Consider the following 17,373-nt stretch of genomic DNA (forward strand, 5'->3'; position numbering starts at 1 on the left):
TAGTGATGTTGAACATTTTTTCATATGTTTATTGGCCATTTGTATGTCTTCTTTGAAGAAATGTCTGTTCGGGTCCTCTGCCCATTTTTTAATGGGATTGTGTGTTTTTTTGTTGTTATTGAGTTGTATGAGTTCCTTATATATTTGATATTAACCCCTTATCGGAGGCATTGTTTACAAAAATCTTATCCCATTCAGTTGGTTGCCTCTTTATTTTGTCAATGGTTTCGTTTGCTGTGCAGAAGCTTTTTAGTTTGATATAGTCTCATTCACTTATTTTAGCTTTTAACTTCCCTTGCCTTTGAGCTCAAATTCATAAAGTCCTCTTTGAATCCAAGATCCATAATTTTAGTACCTATGTTTTCTTCTATGTAGTTTATTGTTTCAGGTCTTATGTTTAGATCTTTGATCCATTTTGAGTTAATTTTGGTACATGGTAACAGATAGCAGTCTAGTGTCATTCCTTTCCACGTGGCTTTCCAATTCTCCCAGCACCATTTATAGAAGAGGCTGTCTTTTCTCCATTGTATGTTTTTGGCTTTCAGTGAGTTTTTAGAATAGCCAAATCTCTTAAAAATGTTTTATACCTTTTAACATTCAGGATTTTGTTACTGTTTCATATTTTACTATGAAAATATGTAATAAATACTGTGTACTAATGATGACCCAGGTTTAAATGACCAAGTTCTTTCCTATGTGTCAGGTTGTGTGCTAAGCACTTCTGATGCATTAACTTTCATTCCAATCTATAAGGCAGGTATTATTATTATCTTCATCCCCAATTTACAGAAGAAGAGACTGAGACTTAGAGAAGTTAATTTGCCCAAGGTCATGTAGCCCATAAGCTGTGTAACCAGGTTTTAAACCCAGACTGTCTGAGGCCAGAGACAGAAAACCTAATCTCTGCTACAAATGCTCTAGTACATAAACATGTTTAAGGTCCCCCCACCTCCAAAACTTTGTGAATACTGGTGCCCTTTAAGGTCTAAAAAGAAAAAAGAAAACTATAGCATTTCAAAATTCTTTAGATATTTTTAATAACTGGTACAAAAAAATACTGAGTTTCTAAAAAGGCACATAGCTAACCTTGGGAAGGACTCAAAATAAGTAAAAATAATATTCATAGTAATTAAAGAAGAGGATGCAATTTCCATAATCTCTATTGTACTGGAAGCATTGATAAAATAAGGCCTCATAATTCCACCCAAAGAACATTTGTCTTGGAAATGCCTAATAACCCAAAGTGTGGCTTGGCAGGGCAGCAAGCTCCAGCCCTTCCATCTCACTGAGACTGCTAATACTTCTGATTTTTCTAATTTTCTTCCTTTGCTGGCCTGTCTTCAAGCCTGGATGATGAAGAGATGTCTCAGGAAGCCACCATACAACAGCCCTAAGGAAGGGTAGCCAGCCCAGGTATAGGAAACTATACAGGTATAGGAAACTCCAGGTGGATGTCTCCAAGGAAAGCAAAGAAGTTGATTCACTTGATGAGCTTTGAGAGTGGATTTTCTCAGTACTGAGGAGTGAATTCATGTAGGTAACTTGACAAGCAAATGAAGAGCAGTATGTATCAATATATTATAGCCTCACCTGTAAATAATATTTAAACATATATAATGGTAATAATGAAAGTTGACTTAACTAAAGTGCTGACATAAAGGGCATATGTCCAGAGGCCGTGGTAGTAGAGATGAAGGCTGCCAGTTGGCCGCCTGCATGGACTCCAAGTTATCAAAGCTGACCTAGCTACTGCCTGCACTGAATATCCAGTATCAAGCCTCAGACACAAACACTGATTATCCAATATGGCATCACTCTTTCAGGAGACCCAACAGCTACTTGATGGCAAATCGACTACATCAGCCCTTCTCTCCTGGAAGGGCCAGAAGTTTGTACTCTGGGAAATGAGCAGATATTCTGGGGATGTTTTTGCCTTCCCTGCTGGGAGGGCCTCAACCAACAACACTGTCTGAGGGTTTACAGAGGAATCCATCAGCACAGGATCCCAAATAACATTGCATTAGATAAGAGAACTGACTTTATAGCAAATAGGTGTAAGAGAGGGCCTGTGACCAGGATAACCGGTTGTATGACATGCTATGTCAAAACAGAAGAGACACTATAAAAACATAGGTCCGTGGACAACATGAAATAGCTACCATGCAACTAATTATCTGTGGAATTTATCTGACATTTCTTTATGTTGGAGACAAGTTTCAGGAAATAGTATCAATGTATATACAGATCCTAATAATTGTGTTCACAATAATTAAGAATAAGCCTTTGTCTGATATGCACAGTCTATGAAAATGTAAACATCAAAAGCAAAACAAACACAATCGACCAATCAACAATTTCAATCAGTTATCCTAGCACACACAAAAAAAAAAAAAAAAAAAAAATCCATGACGGCAAACTTCACGTGGCCAAGAGAGCCCCATAAAAGTGTCTTGGCCAAAAGGAAGAACTAAGGAAAATATCCTATGTTCAAGATAGGCAACACAACGTTATTCAGTATTTCTGGAACATGGCCCATTCTCACTTCACGGAAATGGCCCTAGGACATGATGACCCAGGTTTAAATGACCAAGTTATTAAAAGGCTTCAACGTGACTAAAAATAGTGCAACAGCTTGCCAACCTTGTCTAAAATACTTTATTCCAAGAGAATCCCCCTTTAAGAATGTTTGAGAAGCCAGGATTTCATTTTTTTTTTCTGATTCCCTTGCTATCGAACATGAGAAAAGATTTTGACAAGTGCTCATAATCTAATTTGTCTGAAACTTTTCTATCATACCAGTGCCCAGCCGCACAATTCTGGGACACACTTAAGTTCTGAGATTCTGTTCTGTGATCCTTCTAACATAAAAGTCTCTTTCTAAAAATGTACTCCCAGTTCAACGAGATGTATGACAAACAACCCCACAATGTGACTTCTTGTGAAACCCTGAGTTTAAAATAATCCTATCCTTGTGTAAAGATCTAATTGTCCATGAGCTGAGTCTACCATGGGTTTACCTGAGAAGGTGCAGCTTACACGTTACTTTCCAAAATCACACTTCTTGTATACAAGGTGTGACGATTAAGTTCGCGAAGTTGTTGCAATGATGTTGCTAACTTTTTTTCATATCAGAGGGATTATTCATTATGAATTTGTACCAACTGGACAAACAGTTAACCAAGTTTACTATTTGGAAATGCTAAAAAGGCTATGTGAAAAAGACAAAAATAACCTGAACTTTTCTCCAACAATTCATGGCTCTTGTATCATGACAATGCACCAGCTCACAGGGCAGTGTCTGTGAGGGAGTTTTTAGCCAGCAAACAAATAACTATATTGGAACACCCTCCCTATTCACCTGATCTGGCCCCCAGTGACTTCTTTCTTTACCCGAAGATAAAGGAAATATTGAAAGGAAGACATTTTGATAACATTCAGGACATCAAGGGTAATAGGATGACAGCTCTGATGGCCATTTCAGAAAGAGTTTCAAAATTGCTTTGAAGGGTGCATGAGGTGCTGGCATCAGTGCATAGCTTCCCAAGGGGTGTACTTCATGGGTGAACATTGTGATATTTAGCAATGAGGCATGTAGCACTTTTTCTAGGAGGTGTTCACGAACTTAACTGTCTGACCTCGTAGACCCATTTTTTTTTTAAATGAAGTTTACCAAGAAAAGAGTTGAGCACTATTTAATAATACTGCAAATTTAACCTGCTATTTATCAATATTTATGAACCATGCTCTGCCCAACATTTGTTTAAATGGCATCCAATTGCTGTTCACCAGTTTTAACCAGCATGACTTCATCACTTTTGTAAAGCTATGTAAACCTACAGACTGATGAAGTGATCAGAGTCCCTGCAGACTAAACAGGGACAGTGAACTAGAGAGTTGATGTACCTCTAAGAAAAGTGAACAGGTACTGTTGTCTCTGTCAAATGAAAACAAACTGTTTCTGCTCTTCTGGGAAATAGAAAAAAACATTTGCTAGATCATTAAGTGCATGTACAATTATGGGCTGTATTGATTTGCTCTAATAAAGAACCGTCTGAAACAGTAGTTGAATTTAATACAGTGACACTGATTTTCAGACTTCTGGCCCCCGGAACTTAAGAGAATAAGACATTTGTGTTATTTTAAGTCACCAAGTTTGTGCTAATTTGTTATAGCAGCTACATGAAACTGATAGCATGTTGAAAGAAACAGAATTGAGTTGTCCTTCAGTATAATGAACAGTTTTCCAAGGTCATCCTACCTGCTTACAAATGGGAGACTTGAACTTCTTAAGGACCATTAAGATCTGATATCACCATACTATCTTGAGAGCCTCAAGTTTTAAGTTTTTGTAATCTGGAGCATAAATGTAAATAGACAAAGAAGGAGGATCTACACTTTCAGCTCTTTCTTAAGGACCATTACTTATTTAGGCATCTAGAACCCTGAGTTGCATCTAGTGATGCCCATGCCTGAAAAATGCTTCTGTGTTTAGTTATGTTACAAAGCCTGAGGCAAAGGAATACCATCCTAAGTTTATAAATAGTTTATATATCCTTTTATAAGTAAGTGCTTTTCAAATCCCATGAGACAACACTCCATCCCAAAAGAATCTAATTTCGCACAAAAAAAATTTACACATATAAGTAACACCTCAAATCAAAAACTCAGAATATAAATGGATATAAAACAAGAAGGTATGACATGAGAGCTGACAGAACATAGAAAAGGAATTTAAAGAAAATTTTCAATTAAATTCAGAAAAGAAGACTAAACTAAAATATCCAAGGTAAAAGATTTGACTGAAAAATATAATGAGAGATATTGAGGACAGAAATGAAAACAACAAAGAAAATGAATTGAAATAAGGACAGAGGTAAAAATAAACAAATAAAAAGTGACAGAAGATAGGCAAAAAATGATCCATCATCCACACAACTGGAGTTTCTAAAATGGAACACAAAACAAGGGAATAGAATAAATATTTAAAACTAAAATCCAAAAATATCTTCCATAAAGAAAAGAAAATCTGAGTCAAAATTCTTGGGCCCACCATGTTCCTGGAAAAATTATTCTGTAATAATTCTTAGATATACCCTAGTAAAACTATTAAAACTTTAAAGGTAATAGGTCAAATACATGGTGATGAGGGCCGGCCCGGTGGCTCAGGCGGTTAGAGCTCCGTGCTCCTGACTTCGAGGGCTGCCAGTTCGATTCCCACATGGGCCAGTGGGCTCTCAACCACAAGGTTGCCAGTTCAATTCCTCGACTCCCGCAAGGAATGGTGGGCAGTGCCCCCTGCAACTAAAATTGAACACGGCACCTTAAGCTGAGCTGCCGCTGAGCTCCCGGATGGTTTGGTTGGAGCGCGTCCTGTCAACCACAAGGTTGCCAGGTCGACTCCTGCAAGGGATGGTGGGCTGCGCCCCCTGCAACTAGCAATGGCAACCTGACCTGGAACTGAGCTGCACCCTCCACAACTAAGACTGAAAAGACAACAATCTGAAGCTGAACGGCACCCTCCACAACTATGAGTGAAAGGACAACTTGACTTGGAAAAAAGTCCTGGAAGTACACACTGTTCCCCAATAAAGAACTGTTCCCCATCCCCAATTTAAAAAAAAAAAAAAAAACCTATTAAAAAAATTATATATATATATATATATATATATATATATATATATATATACACACATACATACATATACATATATAGTGATGAAAGGAGAACTGACTCTGGGTGGTGAACACATAATGTGATATATAGATAATGTATTTAATGTATTACAGAATTGTACACCTGAAACCTATGTAACTTTACTAATAGTTGTCACCCCAATAAACTTTAATTAAAAAAAAAAAGATAATAGGGAAAAATCCTCTGGGGCTGGAAACAAACAGATCAATGATTTATAAATAAAAGAAAAGCAGGGCAGCATTAGTCTTCTTGAGAACAATATATAAAACAAGACATCTGAGCAAAAAAGAAATAAAAATGAAAATAGGAAAATAACAGAAAAATCAACAAATATCAAAAGCTGGCTCGTTGAAAAGGTCAAACCTCTAGCCAAGCTCACCAAGAAATAGAGGCAAAAATTACAAACATCAGAAATAAAAGTGGAGAAATCTGACAGACAGTAACTCAGCCAGGTGATCAAGGCCAGTATCAACATTGATAAATCATGTTGATACTGTGAACCCTTAAGATATGTGATGAAGTGGCACTTTACCCATGTGCTTTTCCTCATCAAAACCAATAACATGTGTCTAATCATGAGAAAAACATTGGAAAAATTCCAATAAAGGGGCATCGTACAAAATATTTGACCAGTATTTTTCAAAACTGTCAAGGTCATCAAAAACAAAGGAAATCTGAGAACCTGTAACACCCAAGAGGAGCCTAAGGAGACATGAAAACTAAATGTAATGTGGCATCATGGATAAGATCTTGAAACAGAAAAAGACATCAGGTAAAACTTAAGGAAATCTGATCACATTATGAATTTTAAATAAATCAATACTGGTAAATTAATTGTTGCAAATGGTAATACTAATGTAAATATTAATATTAAGAGAAATTAGGTGTAGATTACATGCGAACTCTGTACTACCATTTCAACTTTTTTGTAAATCTAAAACTGTTCTAAAAAATTGAGTCTATTAAAAAAACAGCTGGGAAGGAGGAAAGCTGCTCCAAATTAAAGGAGATTGAAAAGACTCAAAAAAATATTGCAATTTTGATCTTTGATGGAATCCGGGATTTTTAAAAAAAACTAAAATAATTCAGGGACAAATGGAGAGATTTGGCAGTGAATTGAATACTAGGTAATATTATTTAATTTCTTTAATTATTAAATTTCTACAATTGTGATGGAGAAATTATTTGCTCTTAGAATACGTTTTGAAGTATTTAGGCATGAAATATGAAATATGCGACTTAACTTCATATGGGGTTAAGCAAATAAGTAGATAAAAACAAATAGAACAAAATGTTAAGTCAAATGAAATAATCACTACCAAAGGCAACACCTCCTAAGACTATCACAATGAGGGTTAGGTTTCAACCTGAATTTTGAGAAGACACAGACATTCAAATGATAGCACCCATGAACCTCTTAAAGAATCTGAAAGTATGTATATTTTGAAATGGTTAAACAGCCCAGAACCATCAGACAGAAAATATCTTTGCTACTTGTCAGCATCTGAAAATCATACTATTTGTCCTAAATTTTTCTTGAGGAAAAAATTGTTGCTGTGCAAAAGTCCAAGCAGGTAGAGCTTTTTAATCTCAGCAGTGAAATGTGAACATTTCTTAAAGACCAGATTTTCTCCATCAAGAGCTCATCCTTCCTGTTTACCAGCTGTAACTTCCTGTTCATTAGCTGTAACTAAGAACTGACTAGATAAAGGCTCTGTAAAGAGAGCAGTTATTCCTTTGGCTGATCCCCAGGGTCACATCTAATTGGAAGAAAAGGGTAGGTATGGAATTATTGACCATGGCTATAGCTGCGTTTCTGCTGAGAGCAGTATCAGCTTCTTTCACAATTTTGCAAAAGGGCAAGAACAGAGTATTCTTTAGATGTGGCTAATCATCATGACAGGCAACATAAAATTGCAGTGGTGAGGTTTTAGATTGTGCTGCAAGAGGCAGCCTTAGTTGCTCTTCTCAGTGAAATTTTGTGGGGGTATATCTCAAACAGGTGTACTCCAATTTATATATTCTGTGGCATTGCATTGTACAAATGCCCTCATCCACACAACTGGAGTTTCACTGTATTTTGTATAATCTATTTGTAGGAGCTCTATATATTAGGGAAATAAAACTTTTGTCCATGATCTAAGTTCTCAATAGGATTTTTTTTCCTGTTCTTTTGATTTTGCTTATGGTGGTATTTGCTATGAAGAAAGTAAAATTTTTATGTTGTTAAATGTATCAATCTAGATTTCGTGTCATAGTTAAAAAAGGCTTTTCCTTTCTGAGTTTCTAAAAATTACTCTCCCATATTTTCTTCTAGTGTGTTATGATTTTGCTTTTTATCCTTTTCAACCTTTTTGGAGAAACAAACAAAATTTCCAGATACTTGGAATTGATTTTGGGATAAGGTTTTTCAGAAGGTTAAAGCCAATTCCCAAACCATTAATTGAATAGTCCATTTTCCTTCACTGATTTGAGATGCCAGTGTTTATTGCATAATTAATAAATTTCAATAAACATATTTATCTGTTCCTATGTACCTCATTTTCTTCCCTTGCTCATCTATTCATTCAACAATGCACACTCTTTTAAATATTTAGGTTTTATGTTTTAATATCTTTTAACTTTTTGAAACTTTACTATTGCTCATTTACCATTCCATATTAATCTTAGAATCAGTTTGTCCAATTAAAAAATCCTGTTAGTATTTTTATTGGAATTACTTTAAATTTATTGGTTTAAGGAGAATAACCATTATAATATTGGATGTAGTATCTTTTATGTTCAAAGTACTTTTGTGTTCATTTTTGCTTACATAGTTCTTTACACTTCTTTTTAGATATTGCCTAGGTATTTTACCTTTTTAAATCCTATTATAAATTGATCCTTTTCTTCCATTATATTTTTAATCCTGTTTTTTGTAGAAAGTTATTGATTTATGAATATTCATGGTGTACGCTACCATGGTATTAAGTTTTTACTTCTTCCCCATGACATTTCCAGATATATTAGCATACAATCTATAAACAGTGATAATTTTAACCTCTTCCTTTCCATGTTTATATCTCTGTCACGCGGGGGAGTCATGCGGGGTCTCTGGTCCCGCTCCCCACATAAGAACGCAGGACATGGTGAGGCCAAAAAGGAACACCCATGGAGCCATAGATACGGGAGTCATACCACTATATTCTCACTGGTGGCTGGGTTGGAGACACAGGAGGTAGGAGCCACACGATCCGCAACCTGCCATCCACATTTCTGCCAACCAACCAACCTCACTTGCTGGCTACAATCCACCGTGCTAACTGCAATCCACGCTTGCTAGCTCAGCCATCATCTTCTTGCTAGGTCCCCATTTTCTGCTAGCGTAGCCACGGCAGTTATATTAGTGGCCAATGGCTCACTGGTTACAGCTGACGGCCAACTAGCCACAGCAGATGGCCATCCAATCACAGTTGATGGCCATTTACTACCTGAGCCAGTACATTTCCACGTGAGGCCGAGAGCCTGGAAACTGCTCTCTAGGGCTCTGTCCCTACAATCTCTTATCTCTTTTTCTGATCCAATTGTGCTATCTAGTGCCTTCAAAGACCTATAAGTGATAAAGAGGAATGTGGCTATTCTTGTTAAAAAGTATGTCCATAAGTTTTTTGACATTTATCCCTTCAAAAGATGGAGACTAATTCTCCTCTCCATGAATGGAGGCTCGACTGAGTGGCTGAAGTCTTCTATGGAACAGAAATAAAGTGGAAGAGATAGTGTGTGACTTAGGAGATCAAGTTGTAAAAGGCACTGCAGCTTTCTCTCTCTCCCTCTCTCTCTGTCTCTCTCTCTCTACTCTGGGAGGTGCCAGTTGCCATATTTTGAAGAAACTCAAGCAGCCCTGTGGTATCAAATGTTGATATACTGAAGCTTCTGGTTAACATGCAAGTGAGCTTGGAAGTAGATCTTCCTGCCCCAGTTAAGCCTCCAAATAACTGCATCCCCAGCTGATATCTTGACTATAACCTTGTGAGAAACCCTGAGCAAGAGCAATATAGCCAACCTGTTCCACCAGATATATGTTGATGTCGTTTTATTTGTAGGAGTAGATTACGAATTAATGCACAAGAAACTCACAATGAATTGTATCTGTGGTGTCTAAAGAACCTGATCAGCTATCAAGATACCTAAATTTTATAGGGAAGTGCACAGATGGGCCTAGAAAAAGGTTCAGGAGCCTGGCTAAAGTTTGGTCAAGCAAGGAATCTTTGTCATAAGAAACTAGCAGCTTCCATTTCCTGACTTTTGGGACACTTGCTTTAGGAACCCAGCTGTCACCCTGTGAAGAAGTCAAGACCACAGGGAAAGACCATGTGTAGGCATTCCAGCAGCCCCAACTGAGGTCACAGTCCACAGCCTGCATCATGCAATAAACATGTGAGTACTGCTGACCGATCGTAAATGAATCAGGTGGCTTTGGCTAAAAATAAATAAAAATTTATTCAAGGGCCTTAGGCTTTGCACACTGGAAACACAACTAGGCAATATCCAGAATGTTCCAAAGAAGAAAGAAAATCTTCTTACAGTAAAAAGAACGTTGAGACAAATCAATCCTGCATTCTTAGCCTCTGGATGGATCCAAGATTATAATCCTCTAGATGCCAGGTGGTCTGGATATGTCAACATTCTTTTCCCTAGCTCTTCGGAGGTAATCGGGTTTATCTGGAGGTTTGATGTATATCCAGGTATTAAGGCATTACTGTAAAGTTCAAAAGTTTAAGTTCCCAGGCTAGTTAAAACAAGAACAGAGTCATTTCCTCATGCCTCAATCTACTTAATTTTAATAATTTAGCAGATTGACTATGGTGACTCCATTTTATTTCTTCTGTATTCCTCAGTACAGAAGCCCTCCAGGTGACTTTAGCCCCAGCCATAGGATTGCATTCAGAAGAGAGGCCCTGAGTGAAAAAAATCACCTAGCTAATGAATCCCATAACCATGCTAGATAACATGACTGTCAGCAGTTACTGCGAGTGAAAAAAATCACCTAGCTAATGAATCCCATAACCATGCTAGATAACATGACTGTCAGCAGTTACTGCGACTGAACCCATAGTTGAACTCAAGCTCGCCATAATGTTCCCAGCAATCAGCAGTTGTGGGAAGACCTTCCAGAACCCTTCCTCCGAGCGTTGATTGGCTTATAGTCCTGTCAATCAAGATTTTCTGCCCAATGAACCTTTAAGTCACCAGATAGGGTGCCAACCTATTCGCTAAGACTCCCAACCACTTTCTCATCTGTAGTGTGAGCAAAATCCCTAGACTACCCACAAAGACCATAGAGGAGTAAAGCACCACGGGAAGTGGCGTTTAGGGACGCTTCCTCTAGTGCGGTCCAATGAACTTTTTCTTTTGGCAGCAAATTCAGTCCCCAAGAGGAAGAACATTTTGATTGGTTGTTTAATACAGGGACACAGAGACTCACGGGAGCCTTGACCAAGTACTTGCCATTATTGTCCAGGTCGCCTGTCAATCAGCTCACCTCTCTGGATGGGCGGAAACTGGCAGCCCTTTTGGCACCACCTCTTCCTGTGCCGGTGTGCTGGGAGAGAGCAAGGCCGCAGGGGCTGGGAACCTGCCGCGTGGGCGGGGTCGCGCTGCCCGGCCTGGACACTTCCTCCGCGGTGAAGCGCCGGGAGTGCCCCCAGCGCGGGGCCCTGCGGGGCGGGTCTCAGCTAGGGGCTTACTCGGGGGCGGGGCCAGGGCGGGGCCGCAGGAGGCGGAAGCGGCGAGTGAGCTCGAGCCGGAGCCTTGAAGCCAGCGTCCGGGCCGACCGAGCGGCGTCGTCGGGGTTGGCCGGGGCGGCGGGGCGATAGAGCCTGGGCGGGCGGGCCGAGGGCCGGGGGTCCAAACCCAAAATCGGGAGACGGGCGGGCTCACCCCGGCACGGTCGTCGGGGCGCGGTGAGCTCCTGCACCCGCGCAGTCCTGGGGAGGATGCGGCCGGGGGCCCCGGGGTGGGGCGGGCGGCGGCTGCTGCAGCGCTAGCGCTCAGGGGGTGGGCGGCGGCGGCATGAGGCGCGGGGCCGACGCCCGCGGGAGGGAGGCGCTGCCGGCGGCCCTGCCGCTCCCGCTGCAGCTGCTCGCCGTGCCCTGCCCGCGGGGCCCCGGCCGCTTTCGTCCCGGCCGCCGGCCGGGCCGCCGCTGGTGACCACTCGCCGCGCCGCCGGAGGCTTCACCCGCGCCCTCCCCCAGGACGCTCCCGCGGAGCTCCGGCCCCTTCGCCCCGCTCGCGGAGGCCGCGCTGCGCGCCGGGCGACGGCGAGGCCGGAAGATGGCCTGGGTGCTCAAGATGGACGAGGTGATCGAGTCCGGGCTGGTGCACGACTTCGACGCCAGCCTTTCGGGCATCGGGCAGGAGCTGGGCGCCGGCGCCTACAGCATGAGGTACTGGGCGCTTTGGGTCAGACGGGCAGGCGGAAGCCTCTGACCTCTTGGGAAAGGCCTGCACGACCCTGGGTCCTTGCCAGGCGCAGCTGTGATCAGCTGTGCCCCGGCCTCCCCTGCCGCGTGGCCGTCGGGGCCATGGAGCCTCGCCGCTTCTGCCCGCCCCGGTGACGGGTCTGGAAGGGTGGCCCTGCAAGCTTCGGCCCTGAAACCACACTTGTGGGCTTCATTTTTTATGTAAAACCGTCTGGCTGTAAGGATGGCTTGTGTTGGTTGGGGAAGGGGCACCTTTTCTTGCAAGTGATTTACAAGCCACTTAGAGATGGAATACAGTGTACGAAATGGCAAGACTTGTGTTGGGAAAATAACTCTCCAAGGTTTTGGTATCTGTTCAAACTCAGTTCTACATTCTAGTCTTTCCTATTTTTAATCAGTTGATACTGCAATAGTAGTTATATGTGAAAATAATCACTGTAGAGAAGCACGTTCACTTTTTTTTTCCCTCAAAGTGAAAATTTTCATTTTGGGGACTACCCTCTTAGGCTGTTTCCTTTTGAAGAAGGCTTTAAGATGCAGTGATTTCACCACAAACAATAGTGTTTAGTCTCTACTGTCTGTACCAGCAGCCATTAATTTTTTTAATTTCGAGAGGTTGAAACATCTGAGTTTAGCCTCTGGCCTTTCCCCGAAGAATACTGTTTTTTAACTCTTATCAGTTTGGCAGCTCTTTACTTTTATTTCTTAGCTTTATTGAAATATAGTTTATATTTTGTCAGTTCACCCGATCAAAGTATAAAATTTGATGGTTTGGCAGCTATTCATTGATGGGAATTAAGTGAAATTTTCCAAATACGTTCTTTAATACCTGACGTCTTTGAAGTGCTGTCCAGCTTCCCAGGAGCTTTCCATAGGTCTCACTGTAGCTTTAGGAGAGGACAGGGAGGGAGCATCAATGTTTGAAAGAAGAAAGACTTCTGGGTCAGAGCAGGCCTGGGATGGGGGGGGGCTGCTCTCTGAAATATTCAGTATTGAAACCTTAAGGGGAAACTCTGGGCTATAAAGAATTCTCAGAAAGGTGGAGATGTTTCTTAGGATGAAGAAGTGCTTGAGGGAGAGCTTTCACTCACCAGTCTCTGACCCTGATTTGGTCTGTACCAATCTCCCTGAACTTGGCACTCCTCTCTGCAGTTGTGTAACTTGAAACTTGAGGGTTCTGGATGAGGTGGCTTATTTTCTGGAACAACTTGCTCAGTTGTTGAGGAAATTGAGCTACTGAAAAGTCATAGGGTCGACCCAAATGGGAATACTGGACGCGACGTGGTGATTTCCTTGTGAAAAGACAGGCCACAAAGGCCGTGCTGTTCCTTGAGACCCTGGTCTTCCAGTTAAGGAATAAGGGCACGTGGAGCCAAGTCAGTGTGTCTCTTCAGTTGCTTCTCACTCCTCAGTTATGGCAAAATGAAAGTTTGCTACTGTAAACTTTGCTTATTGAAGGTTATTTTGAGCTTTTAGTTTTTTTCCTAGTTTTATTTGTTTTAGTGATTTGGCCAACTAATGCACTTGATTATGGTATATTCTGTGAAAAGGAAATAAAATCTTGATACTAAACCTTTCCCCTGACCGTGTTCTTAAAGTAATGCCTGACATCCTTGTAATTCTGTGTCTTTTGCAACACTTTTCACAGGGAAACTTCTTCCACTGAATGTTTTTGGTTACTGGTTATATAGTTTGTGTCACTTAATGTAAATTTTCAAGTATCTTTGAAGGCAAATACCATTTTTGGTTATTCATATACTTTTGGTATCAGTTTACTCCTCAACATTTGTTCCTCAAAAACTAAGGAGCCCATGAGAGTACCTGCCTCATGCAAATTCAAGACCCTTTACTTCGAATTCAAACTTAGGAGATTCAAAAATTGGTTTGATAAGGGAAAAGCCTGAAAAGAGCTTTAGGCTGTTGCTGGCCTTTGATTGCACTTGTACTTCCCTGGCCTGGACCTGGAGCCCTGGGAGGGCTGGTGTCAAATGAGAAGTAAGGCTATTGATGCTTGTCTTCTCTCTTGTTTGTTCTCTCAAGTTCAAGAAATAAACTTGAAGCGCTAAATTTGAAATTACTTGAAAGGCGACTTCTTGATAAAAATTTATAGGCAGCTTTGCTTTTTTTTTTCAAAGTGAAGTATGCTTACTGTACTTGCTTTTTGGACGGATTAAAACAAGAGGGATTTTAAAGACTTCTTTTAGGAAATGGTTTCTTAGCTTTTGGGGTGGCAATCTTAAAAGAAAGAGATGGCTTCTCTCAATAACAGTCTGACTTAATATATTTGCAGTAAATAATGTAGGCTGATAGTATTGGGGTATATGGAGGCTGATTTTTCATACTACCTTTGCTTCCCTTTTTTTTCTTTCTCTGGTTCTCATTTTGTGTGTTTGTGCGTATTCTATGTGTACTGCTGTACCACATTTGTACATGAGGTAGGAGCTGCTGGAGATTCCAAATGAGGCAGGGCATAAATGTTTTTTACAGTCTTAGTTACAAAGCAGGATTCTAGAGATGGATGAAGAGACCTTAGAAAAATAATAGACCAGTCTTTATAAGCGAGTAAGCCTACGCTCATAGATGTTAAAGTGATTGGCCCAAGTGCCCTGTCAGTGACACTACCATTCCAAATGAAGACTGAGTTCCTACTCACTGAATGAAGGCTGAAACCCATTGTAACTTGAAATCTGGGTCATGCGTGTTTTGTGAAATAATGAGCAGATAACTAAATGACTTTAAAAAGTAAAACTCATTAAAACTTCTGCAAGGTCTTTTGGGCCGCCTGGTAATTTTCTTTTCCATCTTACTGTTCACATGAAATTTATAATCTGTAGCAAGTTAATTTTCAGGATTTAAAGAGTAATGTAACTTCTTTAGATTACACATAAAAACTATGATATTAAATTATTACCTTATAAACGACATTGGTCTGAGCCCTGTTAAACTTCACTATGGTATAAGTCTGTTTTAAAATAAAAGTTATACTTTACATATTCTGAGGTGGGGAGATTCATCCATAGTTTACAGATAATTTGCTAAATCAAAACTGCTTTGAGGTGAAGACAAATTTCGTATACTGAGTGATAGGTTAAAATAGCAGTTTATAGGCCTTGTGAGGTAATGGCAAAATTTCAACTTTGATCAGTGTTAAGTTAGTAAAAGATTACTAAGGGTATGGTTTATTGTATAGCTATTAATAGCAGATGATTTTCTTTTGGTCTCATGCTAAAACAGAATGTCCTTGAATAGATAACATGTCTTAGAAGTACAGAAAAATTTAGGGTCAGTGAAATCTGATTTCAAAGTTAGAAGCTTTCTGGATTGAATCTTGGCTGAAGTATACGGAAGAATTTACTAAATTGCTGATCAAAAATCATAACTGATTTCAGATTATGGTGTTCATATTGGTTTTTAAATTTATTACTTTAAAGCAGTGTTTGGCAAACCTTTTCTGTAAAAAGCCAGACAGCAAATATTTAAGGCTTTGCAGGCCAGAGGGTCTCTGTCACTTTTTGTTTGTTTACAACCCTTTTAAAAATGTAAAAACCATTCACGTGGTTGTATAAAAACAAGTTGGCTGAATTGGCCCTTGGATTTGCCTACCCCTGCTCTAAAGGACAGACTCTAATAATAGGCTTTGATTGCCTTGGAAAAAGATTTGCTGACTATTGAAATTTATATTCAAGGAGTAACTTACATAGACTCAGAACTCTCAACTAATTTACATACATTCTCTTGTTTGTCCATAGACTTTTTTGTGTTCAATTTTAAAAATTAGAGTGTCCCCTCCCCCCACTAAAAGTAACATTCAATACAGTTTATATCCTTCAGTCATGGCTGTTTGAAACTTGGCAGTTTATTGATTATGGTCTCATAAACTTGATATGTTTCATCACGGTGACTGACACCTGTCAGTTTGCCAAGACATACTTAAACATTTCTTATTGGTGGAAATACCATCTGATGCCTCATCTTTGCTTTAGGTTCTGTGGGTAAATTTAAAAAGAAGCTCTGTAATTATTTTGCTTGCTTTGGGACATATTTAATGGATACGAAATAGTTCTATGTTGAACCTTGGTGGTAGTCTTTTTTTTCAATTTTCCAAATTTTTTTGAAGATTGTGAAATTGTTGTCTTGATATCAACTATAACAAAACTAGTTTTTTATTAATTTATTCATGTTTTGGTAGTTGAATTTTCTAACTTTAAATAATTTTAGGTTTACAAGTTACAAAGATAGTCTAGCAAGTTGACAAACCCTTCACCCAGCTTCTCCTACTTCCATAACCAGAGTACAATTTTAAATCTGGCTTGGTGCAGTACTGTTATGTGAAGTACAAAATTTATTTGAATTTCACAGTTTTTCATCCATTGTCGTTCTAATCCAGGTTTCAGTCCAGGATGCCTTATTGTATTTAGTTTTTGTCTTCTTCAGTGGCTGTTCCTTAGTCTTTCCTTCTCTTTTATGATTGACAGTCTTGATATGGAGTGGTCAGAGCTGTTGTTTCTAAACATGTAAAAATTTTTGGAAGCAAAGATAGAATATATCTGACCTATTTAGCTTTTAAAAGATCTCTGTCATTTTAGCAGAATGACTTTGAGTAGAGTAGGACCTCTGTTGGTTTCATTCATTTATGGATTACTTTGTCTCAATCTATCTGAATAGAATAGTATGCTGTGTGTTTTGTAGTCCCTTCATAATCAAGAAATTTAAATATTTATTTAAAATAACAATTACAAGCCATCGTATATTATCAGAAATATTTTCCACTCTCAACCACAAGGTTGCCAGTTCAATTCCTCGAGTCCCACAAGGGATGGTGGGCAGCACCCCCTGCAACTAAGATTGAACACGGCACCTTGAGCTGAGCTGCCGCTGAGCTCCCGGATGGCTCAGTTGGTTGGAGCGCGGGCTCTCAACCACACGGTTGCCAGTTCAGCAACTAGCAACGGCAACTGGACCTGGAGCTGAGCTGTGCCCTGCACAACCAAGACTGAAAGGACAATAACTTGAAGCTGAATGGCACCCTCCACAACTAAGATTGGAAGGACAACAACTTGACTTGGAAAAAAGGCCTGGAAGTACACACTGTTCCCCAATAAAGTCCTGTAAAAAAAAAATATTTTCCATTAAAACTATTTTCCAGAACAAACCAGTGAGAAGAAAAGCGTTGTTTTATGCTTTTTGCATATCTTTTTAATTTCTTAGAAATTAAAA

The 17,373-nt window shown here is 39.8% G+C and overlaps 1 protein-coding gene across 3 annotated transcripts in view; it reads left to right on the forward strand.

Moving 5' to 3' along the window:
• Window positions 1–11,401: 11,401 nt before the first annotated feature.
• UBP1 (upstream binding protein 1) overlaps window positions 11,402–17,373 on the forward strand; it is a 50,677-nt gene continuing 44,705 nt past the window's right edge. For 2 of the 3 annotated variants that reach the window (XM_019727720.3, XM_074312708.2), the window contains exons 1-2: window positions 11,402–11,525; window positions 11,929–12,120. In XM_019727720.3, coding sequence (XP_019583279.2) covers window positions 12,008–12,120 — 113 coding nt within the window. In that variant the 5' untranslated portion in view covers window positions 11,402–11,525; window positions 11,929–12,007. Of the gene's footprint in view, window positions 11,526–11,774; window positions 12,121–17,373 lie in introns of those variants that run through there. The other variant, XM_019727722.3, reaches the window with a different exon arrangement.

Source organism: Rhinolophus sinicus, chromosome 5, assembly GCF_057876585.1.
Source record: "Rhinolophus sinicus isolate RSI-liver-muscle chromosome 5, RSI-T2T, whole genome shotgun sequence".
NCBI classification, from domain to species: Eukaryota; Metazoa; Chordata; class Mammalia; order Chiroptera; family Rhinolophidae; genus Rhinolophus; species Rhinolophus sinicus.